General features: G+C 36.9%; 1 protein-coding gene across 1 annotated transcript in view; it reads left to right on the top strand.

Moving 5' to 3' along the window:
* Window positions 1-22,026, top strand: part of SLC1A1 (solute carrier family 1 member 1) — a 47,049-nt gene that overhangs the window by 2,049 nt on the left and 22,974 nt on the right. The window contains exon 2 of the mRNA XM_005522693.3: window positions 11,658-11,798. Within this exon, the coding sequence (XP_005522750.2) occupies window positions 11,658-11,798 (141 nt within the window). The remainder of the gene's footprint in view (window positions 1-11,657; window positions 11,799-22,026) is intronic.

Below are 22,026 nucleotides of genomic sequence, written 5' to 3'. Positions count from 1 at the left end.
ACCTAGAGTTCACAAACCCTTCATAATTAAATTTATATATTCATTCTTTTTTAATATACACTGGGAAATTGGTCTGAGGTTTGTTAATCTAGTTAGTTTGGAAGAACAATTTAGCATTTATGAGCAGAAGAGTGGCACATCGTTTTGAAAGAAGAAAATAGACTTTTCAAAAATGTGTGGAAGTAATAAATGCATCAAGCTGAGAAAATATGCTATGAAAGCTGTCCAGCTGTCTTGCAAAGTACCTGATACTTCTACACTGTCATATGGAATGGTGATTTTTGTTCATCATTATCAGAGCCATGTTCAGCATCCAGTTGAAATACACATATCTTTGCTAGTACCCTTACTGAAGGGTAAGCTGAAAAGTTTTCCTGATTATTTGTGTGCTTTTCTGAAAACAGATAGAAACCCCTTAGAATTCTGAACACTTCTTCCTTCAAGAGTAATTCTTTTATACTATATCTTAAGATTCAATCCTTAGCCTGTCCATTCCATTTTCAAAAATACTAGAATTTCTTTCATAGCAGTGTGTGGGGGTAGGGAGTATAATTTAAAATCTGTACACCAAATATCTTGAGTGTCATGTCTTTTGGGTGAAAACACCTGAATGTATGTTCAAAGAAAACAAAAATTGAAGCTCAAGTGGTTATTTTCCTTGCCTTAGAGGAGAGTCAGCTTTAGGCCACCAAGCTGATGTGGAGAGATGCACAACTAGGAGAGCAGCAGTCTCACACAGATACCTGCAAAAGGAGGTGTGTCTTGCATCTTTTTGTTCTGCTGGCCCTAACAAAAGCAGTTTAAAAGTCAACTTGCTTCAAGTGCATCTTCAGCCCTTTCTGTATAAAGTTACATTGTTTCCAGATGATACAATCAAGGCAAAATAAACTGGAAATATCCCTGAAAATTACTCACCCTGAAGCAGGTGTCCAAAGGGCAATTGCATAAGGGGTGTTTAAGTCACACTTCACAGATTTCTCATAGAGTATTTCTTTTTTGTCATCACTTTGTCTCCAAAAGGTCACTGCCGCAACACAGACAAACCAGTCATGAAAGTAAAAGGCTGATTATGTGTAAATACTTGCTTATTAGTCTGTGCGTCATAGCCTAATAGCCTGTAATATTGTGCAGATCTTCAGCAGAAAAGCTTTATTCTTTGGAAATTAAAGTGTTGGTGATTTGTGTAGATGTAGTCCAAGGCACTGAGTTGCAATAGCCAGTTTTACATTCTCAGAAACTGTACACAAAGATGTTGCAGGGGTTTTTGTTTGTTTGGTTGGTTTTTGTTTTTTGTCCTTGGTAGCAGTTTTGTAGCTTTGTAGCACAAATCTCTGTGAAAGATTATTCTGACAGATTCAGTTGACCTAAATTTGTGGGTTACAAGTACTTTTTTTTTTAAATCACTGAATGGAGTGTGTGTCACTTCCTAAACAGATTCAGAACTTTAGATACCTCTGAGCCTGTCTGTGGGATTAGGCTTTTCTAAGCAGCACATGTGTGGGAAACTGAAATTATTCAGGTATGCATGTAGAAATGTGAGAAATGCAATATTGAGATTGATAAAGAAGGAGGAAGCTAATGGCATGGGAGACTGTGAGTGGCAGGTGTCCTTTCTTCAGCCCTTTGTTCATCAGGGGTGTGCCAGTGCAGTCTCAGTGTGAGGCAGTGATAAACCCTTTTGTGCTCTGCTGTATACCTTCCTCCATCATTCTTCTCTTCAGACATGTACGTAGCCCTTATGGTGTACACCTCAGACACCACGAAAAGGAACCTTGGCGCCGTCCCGGGAGCTGGGCTGGGCGGCACAGGGGCGGCGGGAGCTGTCCGAGGTGGCTTACGGAGAGCTGGGACCGGCCGGCTGGAGAACGGGCAAAAACTCGAGCTGCAGCAAGCGGTGATGTAAGGCAGGAATGGAGTAACAGAGAGGGCGGGGGTCATGTACTGAGGCTGGATCATGCCTAAATACCTGACTTTTCCACTTCTGAAGTGAATCTATTCAGACTCCACAGGATCAGACACTTTGTTTGTGCAGTTCCACTGTTGAAAGATTTGGGCTGGCATCAGACCTCCTTTTCTCCCCGCATTTGAGAGTGAGATTAAAATATGCATCGTTCCTGTTGCAATGCCAGCACTGCAGAAACTCTGAGTGTTGTGACTATAATGAGACACTGAATCTTTGGCTTCGTGTTTTACGCTAGCCCCCTAGCAGTTTATATGCCTTTATTCTCTATAATGTTAATAGAAGTTATTATTTTGTATTATAATATTAAGTAAAATTTCACTAGAAGAATATTGGTTCATTTCTAGACAAGTCAGATGCATTCACACATGCTAAATGAAAGGCTGTGCTCCCTCTGTAATCAGACACGAGAGGACTTGACAGCTGGTTTTAATATCAGTAGTTCTCCATTACTGGAAGCTGACCAGTGAATTCTTACAAGAATAAATGTCTCATAGCATGAAGACAAAAACAGAACAATTAGTAACCTATCATTCTATGCATGGTCTTTCCCTATGCAGAAGGCCACGTGAATCCAGGCAACTCACCATATTTCTGAGTTTCTTTTGCAAGTGTAGACTGCAGCTTCTAAACCCCAAAGATCTGTAAAGTCTTTCTGTACGGAAGTTGCTTCCGTCTCTGGCAAATGCAATTTAAAAAGCAAAAACCCATGCTTGATATGAAGTAAGGTTTCACCATTTTCCATTTCTCTCTTCTCGTACCCTTATCAAAAAGTGGCCTATTAGCTTAGTTTAAACTGTCTTCGGTGCCATTTCTTGCTTGCCAAATATAGTGGTAGGGTTCCAAACAATGAAGCAGACTTATAGTCTCTTGAAATATACTAGCAAAACCAGCAGAAAAGAAGTTAAGGGGAATATAATAAAACAAAAGAATTATTGCTTTGTTTCTGACAAGTATAGTTGTAAGCCAGTCATTCAGTTCCTTTCTTGAATTTGGAAGTATAGCATTTCATTAAATTGGAATTTATAAAAAATGAAGACCAGATATTTTGAATCAACTGTGGTAGCATGGAAATTTGAAAGAAGACTGTTTTCTTCTTGCTGTTCCTCAGAACAGCATGATACTTGTGCCTCTCTAGACAGTGATGATTCTTATGTTTCTCTGTAACACTAGCCAGCAGTTTGATATAGGATGAGATCTCTTCAGAAATGTATGAAACACAGAAATTCTGAGAAAATGTGTGAATTTTATTTTAACAATGTAAGGTAAAAGACAGAACGACAAATAATTTCATCTGAGAGTTTCACATACCACTGAGGATCAAAAATGCCCTAAGCCAGGATGTCAGCCAATGAAAGATTTCAAAGGTAATTGAAGTTAAGCATGATGTCTCTTTTGGGCTTGAACGGTTTTGAAGCAAAGAAAACCCATCTTTTATTTCTTATTCTGGCATATAAAGATTTCCCATTTTATTATTTGTTTTAACACAGTCTCTGGGTTTCACTTTATGTGAGGGAAGTGAAACTATCAGTAGAGCTGAATTTTGAAATCTTTGGAAAGGGTGAGCCTAATGTCAATTTACACTCTGTGAAGTCCCCAGACTGCCAAAGTCTACCAGTATTATTTTTACATTTAAGTGAGAACACCAATACTAGTATCAGTAAAATATTAACCCTGTCTAATTTTCCGATATTATTTAAGGGAAGATACGACAATGTATTTGCAAAAAATCTTTTTCTTTCATATTTACATTTTAGAAATAAAGCATAAAGACACTTTTGTCTTACATATGCCATCTAAAAAGATAGTGTTCAGGTTGAGACTACTCACAAACAACAGTTGCACTGTTCGGATTTTTTTTTTTTCCCCCACAAATGCCTCATAGGATTTGTGCAAGGCATTTGTACTTATAGACCGACAACACACAACATTATCTTGTGTAGTGAGATCACATCTGTATCGCATCTGTATCTCATCTGAAGATCAGGGCTGTATTGGAGTTAGTGTTTCAAATTTTGTGGTGTTTTCATGCTTTTGGAGTGGCAAACAAAAAACCTGGCCTTGCTTAATCTGAGCTAATTTTCTGGGTCATATATCTGATTTCTCAATGCTTTGATGCTTTCATTAGTTTCAGAATAACAATGTTTCTGCATGTTACTATCTGTCTATCTTTAGTGTCCACTAAATTGCCTGTCCAGCTGCTTATCTCAGTCACGATCATTCCGTTGCTCTTCCAGCAAGGGGAGAGCTAGAACAGAATGTCCTGTTAACTGTCCTTTTCCCTCATCAAAGAAGCAGTAACAAGCGGCAGAATCTGGCAGATATTTCCAGTTACTAGCCTTTCACCTTTCTTACACCACTGCCAAGCATTTAGTTTCTTGTGTGTTTTAGGGGTCTTAAATGAAGATGCATTTTTCCTGATGTGCTTTACTGAGCTAATATCTCTTGGGCTGTCCATGTACACAGGTGCTTATACAGCTTTGGACAGCAAGCAAACATTGATAGAAAGAGAACAGAAGATCAATGGGCTTTTACAAGGAAGGGTGAGAAATTCTTATTTTTGTGTGTGGCATTGTAATGGTGCCAAGGCTGCTGATGTGTTAGGCCATATAAGCAAAACATTAGATGCTAAAACTGGAGGATATGAATTTCTGAAATGACTGAGAAAAGGGGTTTAAACAAAAGCACTGCTTTATAAAATGTAGTACATTTGGAGACATTTTGGAAGCAGTAAGGCCTATACATGTCTGGATGGCTGCATAATTAAAGAAGGCTCTTGTGTCATAGATTCATAAGATGAAGGAGAAGGGTAATGGTTTTAAAACTGACATCTGAAAGAGATCATAAGGAAGGTCTGCAAAAGAAGAAAGACAAGTTACTGTTGTCAGCTTACCTTTCAATTTTACTGTAAAACTCAGGAATATGAGATAGAAGGATACCCCCTGTGTTATCATATCTAGCCTCTGCTGCTTCAGACTACATCACTGTAGATAAAATTCTGTTACATATCATGCTCCATCTTAAACCTGGATAGGCTATTTGATGCTGCATATCCTCCTAGGAAGCTGTATTCTTCAATCTGATGGTGAAAAACCTTACAATTTCCACTATAAATGTATTCAGTTTCACTATGTATCCAATAATTAAAATATTGTTCCATTGCTAGTATTTAACCATTTTCTATATTTCTACCTCACTCATCCCTAGTGGACAAACTAAGCTCTTTCATCTCCTTTCAAATGAAGGTAGACTCTTCGTTCTTTTAATTATCCTATAGTCCTCTTTTGTGCATGTTCAACACTGAATTTGCTTTTCCTGAAACCTTAATGAGGTTCACACAGTACTTCCCAACAGAACAGGTGCTTTCATCAGTACAAATCCAAATTCATGAAGAAATGTAGATTGCATAGCTGCTGGGAAAGAATTGTCATTTTTCCCAGATTGTTTAATTTAGGACATAGCCTTGTTTATAAAATAAATAAATTTGTTATGTTAAGCTTGTAAGCACAGTACTTCACAAACATAATAAGTCAACGAGTTTGTTGAAAAACTGTGAAAGAAAAAAAATTATCTCTGGTACAATTTAGTTTATTTTTAAAGTGGCAGATTATTTACAAGAGTTCTAGCTAGATGAAGCACAATCGTAAGATTTTTCTTCTTCCTTCAGCTTTATATTTTTTTCTTGGCTTTCTCTGAAAGAAGTTGCATCTGCAGATGGAAAATATTTGGAAGATATGTACAGGTGGAATTCATCTACAGTCTTGTTTATTAATAATTATTGTTAAATAATGAAGCTGGTTATCCCTCTGCGTGTTTGGAGGAAGTACTGGTTCAGATTCAGCAGAACTGTGGTCATACAGTCACAGGAAAATAGTCACTATTTCCTTTTTGCTGGCTGAGTGAACTAACTGCCCTTGGTTTGACTAAGGTGTACCTTGTGCAGGGCTGCATAACTGAGAGGCTGCTTGGTGTTAGTAGTGACAGCTACAGGCTGCCCTATGTTATTAGCCCTGTTCCAGGCTCCCACACACAGAAAATAACAGGAGTTATGTGGGTTTGCTGTTTGCAGTAGCCTTCAAACCTGCTGTGAGTAAGGGGAGTACATCCACACTGGAGAAGCTGATATTTCCTCCTCTGGCCAGCACTCTACCTTGCCTTTGTTCCTGAAGGTCCATCACAGGGAATCACTGTCTGCCTGAACTTTCCTCACACTGCAGTCAGATGACAATGTGTTACTTGCGTGAAGGAATTTACAACCACTGCACCCCACAACAGGATAATCAGAAAGCATCTCAGGATCTCACCATGGCAGAGTACCAGCTTATATCCTCTTATACATTGCTGCTAAATATTCTTCAATAAACCAAGAGCTGATATGGGAACTTTATTCTGGAAGATTTCTGAGAGAACTTTTCTTCACATGTCTTTGTAAGCAAGCTGGTAGTTTGGCTAACACTAGCAACCAGAGAGTTAAGATTAGTTGCCATGTAATTGTACCCCTGAAACTCTATACATTAGTGGTTGCCTGCAGTTTTCAAAGAATCTTCTTTTTTCAATCAACATCAGTATGTTTATTGGAAGGTACATTGTCAAACAGAGTTTCAAAGAGTAGATTGTGTAACATTAGAAAGTATTAAAAATAATGCAAAAAGAGCTGAAATAATACATTTATAAGCATTGGTAATATATTCTTCCACACCCTCTCTTTTACTATTCTATAGTTGGCACTATATTTCTTTGCACTAAGAGACAGCCAATGATAACAGAAACTCTATGGAGAGAGCAGGCAAAATTTATTTATAAAATATTGCTAAAGGACTGAGAATGTATCACATTTCAGAAATCTTTCCTGCCTGTGCTGCAATTTGACATGTTTATATTGAATATTTTGCATTGTGTTTGAAATCAAGTCAGGGAACTTTGTTTGATATCTTTTCAGTTCTATGAGTCATCTGCTGTGAAGTTAATCCAGTTAAGACCCACCAAAATGATACAAGTAATTGTGTTTTAGTCTGTCACGTGTGTGTAGCATATAAAGTGAAATTGTGAAGAGCTTAATCATTTAGTTAATAGCACAATAGATATTTCTACAGTACAATTAAATATCAGGTTTGAACAATGTGACTCTTTTTTTCTTCTTTCAGTGCTGTGTCAAAGCAGAATTCCTGTAATTCCCACACTCTCTATCAGCATCAGCCAGGGTCACTAACTCTGCTTCAGTTAAAGGGAGTTTCCATATTATGAAATTTTAAGAAAACAGGAAAAATAAATACCACAGCTTTTTTTGCAGAGTGCTACATGTACTACAGAACAGATCATTTTACAAAACAGATTATTAGTTCTACAAAAATATATGCTGGATTCCTTTTCTCATAGTCTTTATGGTTCATTCCTAAGGATCATTCACATAATAAAGTCAGTGGAGCTGAAGGTGATAAGCTGTTTCTTCAGTGTCATGCACACTGAGGGAAAACTCCCTGTCAATTAAAACTGTGCATCCCAAACCAGTGTTCTCATCCATGAATATAAATAACATGAGGGAGTCCTACCTGTTAGATAACATTTTTTCTGTTCTGTATTCTCTTTCAGTGAGAAATAGAAGCAGGCATGTCTATGTGTGGACTTTGGTTATCTTTTTCTAAATTGTGAGTTTTCCTACCTGTGAAGGTAAAGAAAGTAAAGGGGCATGCTGTCATGCTATCTTCTTACCAAGGATGTAGTCAGCTTCTGAAGAGCAAGTAACCCACAATGGTAATGACATAGAGCAAATAAGTACAGTAATGCCATCCTTCATGTCCTGAACAGATTCAGATACTCAGGGTTTCTGAGGTTTCAAATTCAAAGTCTGTATTTTGTTGACCTCACATAATTATACAAAAGTCTTCAGGGTTTAGCTATCACTTCCTGAAAAATTGTAAATGGTCTCCACCACGAGTTGCTTAGGAGACTGCTGAATGGCCAGCACATTTTTATAAGTTTACAATAGCTGTAGGACAATCTGTGATGCACCCCAAGTGTGCTAATATAACTGAGTTCAAAGATTATGCAAATTTTTTGAACAGAGTTTGTGGAGGTTTTTTTACTCATTTCCTAATCTGTGTCATGAATTGCAGCAAGGTACTTGAAGAAAAATGTACTAGCCCTGTAATTGTTCCCATACAAAGAATTTACCTTTTTCCTTAGACAGCATTTCAGAAAGAATAGCAATATGTAAAATAGCAATAGCAAATAGAAAAAAATAGAATTGCAAACTCCAGATGAAGTTCAGATTGCAATAAATTACTGTTCACCAGATACCCGGATGTTACAGAAGTTGTTTTGCAGATAGACAAGCAACTCAACATAATGGTGTCCCAAGACACATTTTGCCTAATTTCTGTGGTGGACTCACTGAACATACATACACAGGCCAGACTAATTCTGCCACCTTACTGCACACAGCCATCATCTCCTAGGTCCTGTAAAGCCTCAGACTTGGTAGATGTGATGGATCTAGTGCTACATACAGTGAAGCCAGTGTGCTAGCTAACTCCTTGCAGCACTTTCTGCTCTACTTTTTCTGGGTAACACAATGAAAAATGGCTCATCCTACATGTATTCCCTCTAGCTTTTTAAGCTGGGACTCCCTGTAAGATGGCTGCCAATGGGTTTCACTTGGTGTGTTTATATTCAGTGATTTTCTTCTGCTTTGTTTTTCTTCTCTTGTTCTTCTTATCCTCACCCCTCACTTTGCTTCGTCTGTGTTTACACGCTCTCTTTGAAGGATTTTCTGTCTGTTACCAAGCTTATAAAAAACCTTACGTGCTACCTGGGAGAACAGTAACAAGGAGTTAGGGCATGTGTTGTTCCATATGGGTTCAGACAGGAGAATTGTCCTGTGGTCTTCATTGTGCATCATAATCCCAGGGACCCAGGCTGCACCTTGCACTTGCTGTCTTGGTGGCTGCTGGGAGTGGAAAATTAGACACCATGAGATACAGCGTGTGCTGTACTATGCATAGTTACAAGGATATATTTCCCTTAAAATTTAAATATATGGATTGTACAGTTTATTCCACCATCATTCTTCACATCTGCCCAATATTGCAGAAATCTGGAGCTTAAGCAATCTGTATAATTGAGATGTAAGTAAGGGATTGCTCTTGTGCTAAAAATCATAACCTAACTTAGCCATGTGGACAAGAAGGAACAACAAAGAGAAGAGATGGAAAAGAAAATAAACCCATTTATCATGGACAAGAAAGGAAGAGTGGTTGAAATAGGACATATGAAGAAGGGAAGTAGGAAGAGTGATGTTTTGTTCATCAAAAGAGTAAAAGCAAATTATTTCATTAAAAAAAAAAAAGAAAAAAAGAAATCCTAATATATAGAAGCGGCTTTGCAGACTATAGTGTTTTTTATGGTTGCTAAAAGTAATTGTCCATTTTAATTTCAGAAATAAGGAGTTATCAGTAGCATTCATCTAAAGATACTGAGATTTTTATAAGACTTCATCTCTAGTTACGGTTCCTAATACCAATGTGATGTTAAAAGCAGTGCTACCATGTAAAATATGTTTATGCTGGACTACACTTCTTTTTGTGTGTTATAATTCCCAGAAGAAATTTCCAAGTTAAACTTTGTTATTGAGATGAGGATCAAAAGATCTTTTATGTGTCCATTTCCACTACAAAAGCAAGTTTATTCTTCTAAATTTCTAACCTTCTCTTGTTACTGTTACAAAATAAATTTTCTCATATTCCTATGTTATATTCAAGTAGCATATGCAGATGCTAATTGCAGTTAAAAGGTAGCTGCATTTTACTGCAGTTTGGCATACTACACAAGTTAATATGAATATAAGTGCTTTGTCTGGTAAAGAAATTACATAATAAAGAATTGAGAGCAATGATGTTGCAAGATTGCTGGAACTCTATTCTCAGCTATTGTCATTGGATAAATAATATTCTCAACAAAAATATTAAACAGAGCAGGTATAATAATATAGATAGAAAATCTTAAGGAAACCCTGCTATAATTTTGAAGGCATGTGGGAGGTTTTTGTAGTGAGATCTAAAGAAGTGGAAAACAGAACCCTCAAGAAAGAAAACAAGGATGAATCTTTATCCCTGCTAGCAATCCTGCTGAATATACTGTGATCAGAATTCCATCTGGTCAAATATGACAGTCACCATGTAGAATGAAAGGCAGATGGAATATGTCCTAGTCATAGCTACTGAAAGCAAGCTTTCACACAATTTGCCATTAACATGCAGTTCAGTCTTGCTGCAATTTAAGCAAATGTCCACACTAAGTTGCAAGAATTGTCTGAAGGCATGAAGATTGCCAGTGTGGTTAGATTCAGCTATTTACTCTAGTGCTTTCAGGATCAAAGCCTTAGCAACTGACTTCAATTCATGTAACCATTTTACAACTGGAATTTTATCTTGCTTGGGCTTATTTAAAAGTGCAGAGTAAATATTTTCAATCCATCTAATTCAGTCCCTAGATTAGAAATAGAGATCATTGTGTCTTATCATTCATTAATCAAGGTCATTTGCATAATATTGCAAATATCTTCAGGGCTTTTAAGATTCAAGATTGCTCCAAGGAATTTAAACTGTCTGTATTCACTGATAGAGATTACACCTTGATCAGAAATCATAATAGTTGACTAGAGCAGCTTATTTTCTTGGAAGGTTACCTGGTTCATTTTCCATCTCTATTAACAGGAAAGACTTGGGTTTTAATCTGCCTTAATTTTCATTTAGCTTGATTTTGATAATGAAGAGTTCTGACTTCTTCTTTCATTGGATTCAGTTAGAAACTGGATCTCTTGATGTTAATTTCACTCAGGATTGAAGCAACATAAAGCTGTGTGAAACAACTCTTCTAGTGCTTTTTAGACACTGGTAAACACATTTCCTATAACAGTCATTTTAATTTGAAAATCATGTTGAAATGGAAAATAAAGGTATTGCCTGTCAAACTGAAGAATTTTGTCTTTTGGCCTATGATTTTTTTTCTTTTGATAGAACTCTTATCCATGATTTTTCTCAGGAGTGAGGTAATTCATGTAATCCAAAGATAAGAGGATGTAAAAAGGTGCCTTGTGCCATGGCTCAATCACTGGTTGAATTTATAGTCTGGTATTTGTAGGCTGGTTGTGTTGTGAAATGAGTGTGAAATGAGCAGAGTGTATTTTTGTTGATCTGTTTCCTGAAAGTTATTAAATTAATTTAGTGATTACAGTCATGCTCTTTCCTAATCATGTAGAGCAATAATTACTGAAAACGTTGCTTCTCGGTAGGCGTATTTTCACCAGTAAAAATAATCTGAAGTATTTACGTCTCTCTTTAGCATTTGGTAGTGTTTATATAATCTATTGAATTTTTTTATGCCAGTTATGTGTCTTCTAGAACTAGTGGAGGTGGATAAAAGGTCAGTACTGGACTGGACTGATAATCAGAGCAACTAATCAGATTTTACCCAAAACATGCCTAAAGATATCCTACAACTCCAGAATTATGTGTCCTTACTTTGCTTATCATCAGAAAAGGAAATATCTCTTACCTGATTTGCTTTAGAAGTTCTACAATAGCTGTTTGAATATGTTCATTGTGTGCTCTTTTTGTTCTTCTACTATTTTTTTTCCTTGTTTCACATGTCTCTACTATAAATTACATCTAATTTGTGTAACATTTTTTGTCCCTTTTAGGTATTGGATTTGGCATGCTTGTACGGGAATATGGCAAACTGTCTAACTTGGATAAGTTCTACTTCGCATTTCCCGGGGAACTGCTGATGAGAATGCTCAAACTCATCATTCTGCCATTAATCATATCAAGTATGATCACAGGTATGACTGAAAATGTACTGTTAGCTTATGGGATTATCATTGTGGGCTAGATTTCATTCTAAATGAAATAACCCCTTAAAACTTGATGGAACTTTATACTGAGAAATACAGATTTAATATTTTTAGATTTATTTATTTCTTTATATAATGAGAATGAGAAAGGATTTGGAAGGATTGGTACTATTATCTATGATATTATATAGGGCTGTGAGCTAATGACTTCGCAAATCTATAGGTTCTTGTATCTCTCTCTCTTTCTCCCTGTTTTCAGAAGTGGGTTAAGCTGTTAAATTGCAAACTGGAAGCCCAAAGTTGCGACTGCATATTCTGAGATAGAGATAACTGTTATAAGTAGTCTCATGAAGCCATTTTACAAGCAAGGTTACAGAGAGACCTTGTTCCAGCTTTCCAGCACTCGAAGTGGCCTACAAGAGAGCTGGAGAGGGTATTTTTACATGGGCATCAAGTGCTAACACAAGGGGCGATGGCTTTAAACTGAAAACAAGTAGGTTTTGATTACATAGTGAAAAGAAATTTACTGTGAGGTTTGTGAGGCACTGCAGCAGGTTAACCCATGAAGTTGTGTTTGCCCCATCCCCAGAAATGTCCGAAGTCATGTTGGATGGAGATCTGAGCAAGCTGTCTAGTGAAAGGTGTCCCTGCCCTTGGCAGTTGGACCTAGAGGATCTTTAAGGTCCCTTCCAATCCAAACCATGGAAATGCAGTTTTTGAAAATGCAGTCTGTGGTTTTCTTTTTTAGGATTATAATGTCTTAAAAGGTAATGTCACATCCTGAAAAGAATCAACTTATCCTTTAGGGATGTGCAGCTGTGCACAAATGCATGTCCCATGACTAGATCCCAGTCCGTTTGTGCATAATGATGTAAATCAAGCCACAGCAAAGGAGTGGTGGTTGGAATCACTCCCTGAGATTTTCAGGATTTTCTGCAAACCTTAAAGTCTTAGTAATTTTAATTTGTTGGAATAAATGCCATCTTAGTGAAAAAACTCTCACTGATTTCCTCAATTAAATCAGGAACGTGCTTCTTTCTTCTCATTGGAGCTCTAATTGGAGCAGAACCCTTACCTCTATTTTCAGATTCAAAAGGCAAAATTCTCCCTCTGGTCAAATAGAGGGCTTTGTAGAATGTGGTTTTCATTCACAAACCCAGCTCTTCTGAGTTTAAGAAAGGAAAAGCATTGTTTACATACTTATTTAGTGTACAAGTTGCAATTTGTGGAATTTTTCCACTAACCTGCCTGGAAGCTTAACTGTAGGCTGGTAGAAAACTTACATAAGCACTAAGCATGTATTTGTTTTGAAAATTTTGATTAGTAGGACCTTGCTTTGGAGAGGGGATAATCTGAGTAGTACTCTGCCTCAGAGCCAAATTTTAATTGTTCTCTTCTTCTCATAATGATTTTAATGGATTCAGATGTAAACTTATTCTGATCCAAAAGTCTACCCCTGATAATTCAATTCAAAATATAGAGCTCTTTAGTCTACCCATAAGATTTCTATACATCAAATTAGTTGATAGCACGCTAATGCATTATTCATGTCAAGAAATTATTTGTATTTTCTGTCTCCTGCTCTACTGACATGGGAAAATTGAAAATTTAAATCAAAAGCCTGGAGTGTTATTCAAGATCATTGCTATGACATCAGAACTACAGCTCTACTGAGTATCATACTCCATACCCCAATCCACCTTTTTTGAAGTAGTGCTCTAAAAGAAGAAATATTAGACAAACACTAAAAATATATTATTTTTAGGTGCCCTGTAGAGAGAAAGAAGTGAGAGGAATCTCTTTTATGCTTCATGGAAATTTTGAGACTTAAATCTAATCATTTTTGGAATACTTAAAACATATAAAATATCTTTAAAAGTCTTGGAAATTTACAACTCTAATTTCATTCTGAGAATGAAAATACCCTGGAGTTGTGAAGTGTATTTCATCACGGGTGCATACTGAGCAAATTAGTCCCCTTTAATCACTTTTAGCTTTGTTTTTCATGAAGTGAGATTCACACAAGTGTGTAGCGGCAGGAAATGTTTGCAAATCTGTTTTCTGTCAGGATCACAGCAGAACTTAGAGAGAGAGAACTTAGGTTGGAGACAACTGCCAGGTTTCCTGAACAGTTGTTCACTTGTACTTGGGTACAAGCTGAGGAGACTTAACAAATCTGAAGCTTACCACTCCACATAAAATGTCTGGCCTTATTTCCTGCACCCAAGTTCATTGATAGTAGCTAGTGTCAGGAGATCTGGATCTTAACACAACATCCTGAGACATCCAGCTACTATAAGAGTACCATGGGTCTGTGTCCCATCTCTCTTCAATCAGTCCTTCTCAGATGGGGTTGTATCATGGTGCCTGCCAAATTGATTTTCAAACTGTACGCCATGGATCTTGATATGGAAGTCTTTCTTCTTCAGGGCTAGAATCTGTTCTTCAAAAAATTCACATCAAATATGTGATAAATGACCTTTCTTTGATGATGTTTCCAGAGTTACCCATTAATGCTAGAAATTTTAGCTTTGTGTTAAAAGATGTTATACATAGCACAGCAGGTCCATGTCTCAGATCTCAATATTAATGACATGATTGTATCAGCCATTCAACATCTGTTTCAAGTTCTGCAATAATCTCCCCCTCATTTCCTGTCTTTCCTCCCTGACAAAATATTAATAAAGCTTTTTCTTGTTTCTGACCTTCCCTGCACTTTCAGCCTTCGCAAACAACTTCAAAGAGACTAGAACAGATGCATAGGAGTTTCCTGAATTGTGAATTTGTGCAGGCTCAGTTATGGGGAACACCAAAACTTCTTAAAACAATTGATGAAGCATTTGTAGTACACATGGCATACTTCAGGAACAATGGAAAAAAGGACAGTATCAATTACCTCTGTCAGGGCAGCTTTATGTGAGCTATAAATACAATGTCTCCTGAGCAGAAGGTCTGGCAAAACTATCAAGCTTCCATGAGTGTAGAAATAAATTCTTGCTTTACTCCAGGGCCTGCATTGGTCCTCTGCAGTCTGAAGTATCATGCCCATTCCAGTTTTCCCAATGCCAAATAGATACTCTTACTTGCACTTGCTACTAATAGTACAAAGGTAATGATTCAAATCTGGCTTATTCAGAAAACTGCTCAAGAGAGAAAAATATCCCAGTGAATTTCCAAGGCCATGTGACTTCCCCTTTGCAGAGCCTGCTATTTTCCCTGAGAAAAGAGTATGTTACATTGTGACTGATGCATGGATATGTTGACTCAGTTATTTGTCCTTCTCAGTTGTTCAAAATTAAAGTGTGAGTTTCCTACCTTGGATCTGTGTTGGATCTGTGTCTGGAAGGATGCTAGTTTGTTTTAACACATTGGCAAAGGATTTGGAGAATGAAAACAAAATATATGAAATGGGATACAAAAAAGCTAGAATGCAATAAGAAAAAAAAATAATTAGTCAGATTGTTCTTAATTATCATGTTTGTTTTTGAAAATCAGAACAGTTCAGATTTTAAACAACCACTTACTTACTTATTTTGCCCACTCTATTTGTAATTTAAGTTAGAATACACTAAGACTGTGGTGATGCCCTGGAATAGACCAGATAGTTCCATCTCACATATACATTGTATGTACATATATTCACAGTACTGTAAAGGAGTACAGATAAGGAAATGGCAGGAGGACAAATACAATGCAGGGCATCCAAATCCATTTTTCTCTGGTATCATAATTCCTGGGATAGCAGCTGCCTCAGCAGTTTCCATTTCTACAAGTCCAAGAAGTGCAGCTATTGGGAGATTCTCCATTACTGAGGCATCCTTAACAGGCCCTGTGCATCACCAGCACAGTCCTTGGGAAATTACTTGTTTTGCTTAATGTACTCAGGAACTATCTTCTGAAGTACCTGCATGTTCTTTGTTTGCTTTGCAGTTTCTTAATCCAAAAGAACTTCCAAGAATATCAGATCCATTATATAGTATTAGTAAATTAGTTATCTGGGCTCAGACAGGAGATTCACCTCTTCTCTATGTATCATTAATTGTGTGAAGGTCAGAAAACATTACATTACTGTTAATGAGTTCTGCCTTCTGTTGTACAGAGGGATGCTGGAAGTTCTGTCCCTGCTGTCCATGTGTGATCATTGGATCAGACAGAATGACAGAGTCATGGGTTATTAGTGGACAAGACTTTGTGCCTGTCTTCTTCAGATTACTTCTATCATAGTCATCTACTCCTTTCCCATCAATATCAGTTGACCTTATGCAACAGAGACAGCCCTTACATTATTTAAGGTTTTAAATTATAGTAATAAAATTTGAAGTGCACTTCTGGTTTATGGAGCATGATTACCACCAGCTCTCAAGGGCAAAGAGCTCCAACACAACGACCATTTTGTGGCACCAGCTGTCACTGCCTCCTGTCCTAGCCATGTCATTGTGGACGCTGCTGGTGGCACCACTGTGGCTGGGTCTAAAGTCAGTTGGTGTCTTCTGCTGTTCTCTTGTGGAGCTTGGGACATAAACAACTGTTCCACTAGACAAACCAGATTTTATTCACTTTTTTCACTCCATGTCCCTGTGAGTAGATACCACAATTGATTAAAAATCTGGTGTCTTGTTAAAGGGCTTTTTTTAATAGCTTGGAAGTTAAACCTTATCCACCTATACATTTTGCCACCAATAATTTTGAAGGAATTCAGGTACTTTCAGTACTACAGGTTTTCAGTATACACTTCATACATGTATCTCCCGCAACAGTGCCGGGCTATATTTCTGCTACATCCTTGAATCTGATTTCTGTAATGAATCTTGTTAGCCTGTCCATCTTGGCAGATAGATATGTCATCTTCCTTCCTTTTAAGTTTTTCTTATATTCCAACCAAGGAACATCATCTCTCCTGATAAGGCATTTACTTCAGATTATATAACGTATAAGAGCTTTCTAGAGAAAAAATTAAAATGTTCCTTGAAGTGATGAATTGAAGGCAGTACTAATACCCTCTTTCTCTGCTTGTCTCCAATGAGCTCTGTAGGGAAAGATCATAACACAATGATTGTGCCAACTGCCAAGAAGACAGCACAACAATCCCTTAGCAAACTGATATCCAGGGTTGGAATTTTTTCTTTAAATGCTATCTGAAATTTCCTCTGTTTTATAATAATTTTAACCCTTTAATTGCTATAAACTGTTTATCTCCCATTCCACCCTATCTAGCATTTAGAAAGATTCATTACAACTACTTTTTCAACCCCATCCTAAATGATCCAAGACATCTCTCAGTATTTGGACTGTTGTAACTATTGTTGCATTTCAAACTTTAGTCTGTTTATTGGGTTTTTTTTCAAATAATCTCTTTTCAATGCCTCTCCAAAGTTAAGAGATTAATATTTGACATGGTAATCCAAGTCTCATAGATCATGTAATTAGAAACTGAGAATTTTCTGACTTGAATTTTTTGGTGATATTTAAATAGCATCTACAGATGCTTAGGTGTTATCTGCATGCATCTATCTTTCCTTACCACTCTTTCCCTCACATTGCCCCCCATGTGCTAGTTTTTTTCATTTCATTTGTAAGACATTCTTCTGTTGCATTTACACAACATACTAGTGGAATAACAATCATTTGTTCCAAAGAGTAATTAATGAAATTTCTATCAAGTGTGTTGAAAAGGTAATTGCTACAATCTGCCACAGAAATCCTTTCCTTTACAGTAAGTAACAATGACATTTGGAAAGTCAGAATAGCTGCTGTTATAGAAGAATTGACAAAATAGGAACAGAAGACTCCTAGTAAAAACACTAAAGAGAGTAGATCATGAAAGATCTCCTGCATATGAGCATGTGTTTAGGGCTTCCATTTGCCACAGCTTTTCCATTACCTGATCTTCTCAGCCAACATCTGACTTGGAGCTGTCTCCTTATGAGACTTAGCTAAAGCGGTCATTCAGTTAGCTGGGCAAAGACTAGTTGCAAAAGATCCTTCCAAGCCCCATGACACAGTAAACACAAGGAAAAAATAAAATTATGAGATGCGTATCAAGTGAAAGATGTTTGAGAATGATCTACAGGCAATAGTAATCTGAGTCCTTTATCTCAGATGAGCAGTGGATTTGTACATAACATCATGCTGTTTGAAGTCCTGCATGTGGGTGGTATTTCAGTAGAGAGTTGTGAATTACTTACTCAGTCCAGATAGTCTTGTTCATACACAACGAATGTGGCATTTTCCAGAGAGATCCACAGAGCATCAGGGAAAAAAAAAAAGAAAAAGATTCACCATTCAGCTTCTAGAAGAAGCAACAGAAATTGCTGTTGAACCTAGTTTGGAAACTGAAATTTCAAGGAGAATATGAAGGAAATGACCTTTCAGGAGATTAGTGACAGGGCAAACTTGTACTACAAAATCATGCAAATAAAAGGGCAAAATGTGAGAAAAAGGACTCAGAGTCTGAAATGGGAAGAGGGAAAAATCATAGATGACTCAAAAATGTCTTCATTCAGGCTCTGAATACACCATAGTGATTCCCTCACTGCACTTTTTTTCTGAATTGTATACAGAAGGATTTTCCCTTCAAAAAGTCAGCATAGACGAAGGACAAAAGGAAATACTGGGCCAAGAACAAAAGAACAGGGGACAACTGGCTTTGGAATAATTTCTTTTCAGAAGCCCTGAGAAAAGCATTCTTCTGACTTTATGTTTGAACTGTCCCAAGTTTATAGGACAGCAGAAATTTCTCTGGTGTGAAAAGGAAACTTTTTTGTTTGTGGCTATAAACCAACTACTAAATAATGACAACATTTACATGGCAATATGATGAAATCTAGTCTTACATGTGTGAGATGCCTTCCTTTCCTAGCAGTAGCTGATTAGAGTTGGTATAGCTTATGGAACAAGAATGCAAATTTGGATTCTCTTAGATACATAGAGGAATAAGAAAATAAGCAATAAGCTTGCTACACACTGCTTGTGCAAGCTTGCCCAACACTGGAGCTAGAATTTGGTGTTCACTGCTCAGATAAAAATTATGTCTGTCTTCTGAAGGTACAGGCCAAATACTGTTTTAGTATTGGTAGTGTTTCCCACTGCAAAGTAGAAGAAAAATATGGCAACTGATTCAAAACTTTCAAATGTATGCAAGAAAGATTGTTTTTATGGCCTGACCACAAGCTCTGTGATGACCAGTGCATTAAATGAGAACTCTCAGTACTAGGTAAATGACATTTCAAAATCACTTTGGAACAGAGAGGTCATACCACAGTCAGATGCAGCTGAAGTTTTGATACTGCTCATGTCTTAAATTAGAAACAATCCCAGCTCCATCTTTTAAAGCCAAAAAACTTCATGTATTTCAGGTGACCATGTAATAAAGGCAGAGTTTCAGCACTGTTTTGAGGTTTTTTTTCTCTAGTATTTTTTAAAGAATTAATACTGCCTTTTTGAAACAACACAAAACATAGTTCACTCCAGCAATAAAATAGCATTGCTTCTTTCATGTAAGACATTGTGGTCCCCTTAGAAGGATTGCCTACTGAAATTCTCTGTATTCATTTTAAGAGTCAGCTATGGTTTTCTATTTTTGTATGTCTTATGCAACATTCTGTAAAAAATTTTTGCTCTCCTAGATATTCACCAATCATATAATTTCTATGACGTAGTGACTGCCTATAGCAGCCAGAAGAGCCAAAATGAACATGAAGAAATAAAGTGTGAACACCTGGGAGAAGTTGAGAATTATTTTGTCTAGCAAATTAATTTATCTAGCAAACACAGAAATTCCTCAAACCAATAAGGCAGCTGGCAGTTTGGAGCAATTTCAGTACTGTGTTTTGCCTTTGAATCAGCATCATTGTCATAGCTGAGGTCTAAAAGCCATAGACTTCTATTCTTCAGGAATTTCTGTTATACTTTAATTGCAATTAGTTATTAATTGGATAGAGAATTAAGTATAAGAACCTTGAGATAATTGTGTACAGTTGATGTGCACCATACTTGAGTTGTTTTTCATCAGAATTTAATTAGCTTCTAAAACTAATAGTGAAATATACCATGTGGCTGGCAGTAGTAAGAACTTGGAAGGACCTTGAGCCAGGCTCTTCCTGCAGGTCTTGGGTCACTTCAGGAGAACAACTGTCAGTGCTAGGAGCTGGCTAGTGACATCAAGAAAACTCACATCTTGATCGTCAAGTGTAGCTGTGTTGCAAAAGGAGTTAAACAGCCTGGACTTTTATGGATTATACATAATGATCAGTGTGTCATGCAAATAAAGTGATGATCCTGTCAGCTTCCACCAATCTTCAGAAGTTTGAGAGCAGCTAAGAAGTACTGCAAAAGATCAACTTGATGATGACACTGAAATTTGTAGGGCAGCAATAAAAAATGCCAGGGGATCTAGGTATGATTGTTGGTATGATCTAGGTATGCTGTTGAACAGAGTAAACCACTGCACCAAGTTGTAGATTAAAGCTCTCATAATGTACTGAAAAAGAGCACCTGGAAGCATAAATCTGAGTGCACAGTTGCATTTATTCCAATCTGTAGAATGGTATGACAAATTCTAAGGATGTAGGTGTTATCCCCTAGGGAACTAAGATGGTAAGTCCTGGAAGTCAGAAGATCCCTATGATTCTTTCCAGTCCTTCACAGAACCCTTTTCACTCCCAGATCTCACAGCACTGGTCTCACAAGAGCATAGTGAACAACTCTGGAATTACAGTGCTATACCGCAAGCCAAAGCCATTTGGCCATTTGTACATACACATTTTACAGGCCACTAAAATAAACATATTTTATCTTCAGTGGCTACTGGTAAAAAAAATCTGGAACACCGTATTTCATATTTAAGCTTAGTTTTGTTTAAATCAGACTATTCCCTTAGTTAGCTTTATCCTGTAGTATTTTAGGGAAATAGTTTTAAATATGTACAATAAAAACAAATGCTGCAGTGTAGCATTTCACTTTGGTAGGGTTTTGAGGTCTTTGTACAAGAAAGAGTAGAAGGGAGAGACTTGATTTCACTGATTGTTTTGGGTTTTATTCTTTTGCAAGTGTATGTGATGTAAAACAGAAAAGTGGGCAAAAAAAAAGAGAAGAGTACTAAGATCTTCAAGCTGGAGACTGTAACATAGAAAACATGGAAAAGTGAATTGTAGAAGACTAGACAATTGATTCCAAAATTTCAGTAATTAAAACATTAACTCTATTCTGCTAAAATGATATGGGCAGAGAGGTAGATAGATTAACAGATTTTAGCATCACTTGATGTCCTTTGTGATGATCTCACTTAAGCCTTTCTGTATCATAGCCACAGAATTGCATTTTATGCTTCAGTGGATACAGCTGAATTAGGAAATATTTTATAGGAAAATTTAAGGGGCTGATTAGAAATACAGCAGTTTTGAAATGCCCAGGGATGGAGGAGAATCCATCATTCCTGTTCAAACTCTATACAGTAAATTATATTACTAGTTTATCTGTTCAAACAGGTTTAAACTTGGGGATAGGTTGAGGGAAGAAAGAATAGATAAATTTGTTGTAAAAGTTTAGTGGTAATCCAAAGTAGATAACCAAACCTAATTATACTGCTATTGTGATCTAATTTTGAATGACACTTTTGAGTGACAATTTTGAAATGCAGGCTTTCCTTTTGGAGCACTGTATGTGCCATCTTAGTTTGAGAAATTAGTTTTCTTCTGAACTGAAATCTGTGTTGTGTAGTAGTTTAGTGCTACTAACTTTGTAGTTAGTAGTTGTGTTAGTGCTTTGTTCAACATGTCTTCTATTAACTCTTTCAGTTATGCCCAAAAAAACTGTAAAGCGACAATGTATCTACAAAGGGAATCTTAATTTTCAGTTATCTTGAGAAGAAGGCTAGTAGCTATCAATTATGTTATCAATTACTCAGTCATGACAGTAGGACATATCTGGACAGAGGTCTATTATTATATATCATTTTTTCTTACGTGTTACAAGCTAACATGTGGCACTTGTAGTGAATGCTATTTCAGTCTCTAAATGGAAGCATCATTCTGAATGCAGGTTTAAGTGTACAGCAGCTTTCAAAAAAATGCAAACCCCACACATACCATCCTCAGACCATACTTGTACTTATTCAGCCATGCCTTTCTGAATGATTTGTGTGGTTTTATGGTTACCAGCAAAGCAGCACCAACATGACAATGGAAGGACAGGCTGGATCCTAGAACAGCTTGCTCAG

Source organism: Pseudopodoces humilis, chromosome 4, assembly GCF_049639895.1.
Source record: "Pseudopodoces humilis isolate 2021_Gansu_Grassland_sample_001 chromosome 4, ASM4963989v1, whole genome shotgun sequence".
In the NCBI taxonomy this organism is placed as follows: Eukaryota; Metazoa; Chordata; class Aves; order Passeriformes; family Paridae; genus Pseudopodoces; species Pseudopodoces humilis.
This window is presented reverse-complemented; position numbering and strand designations above follow the sequence as displayed.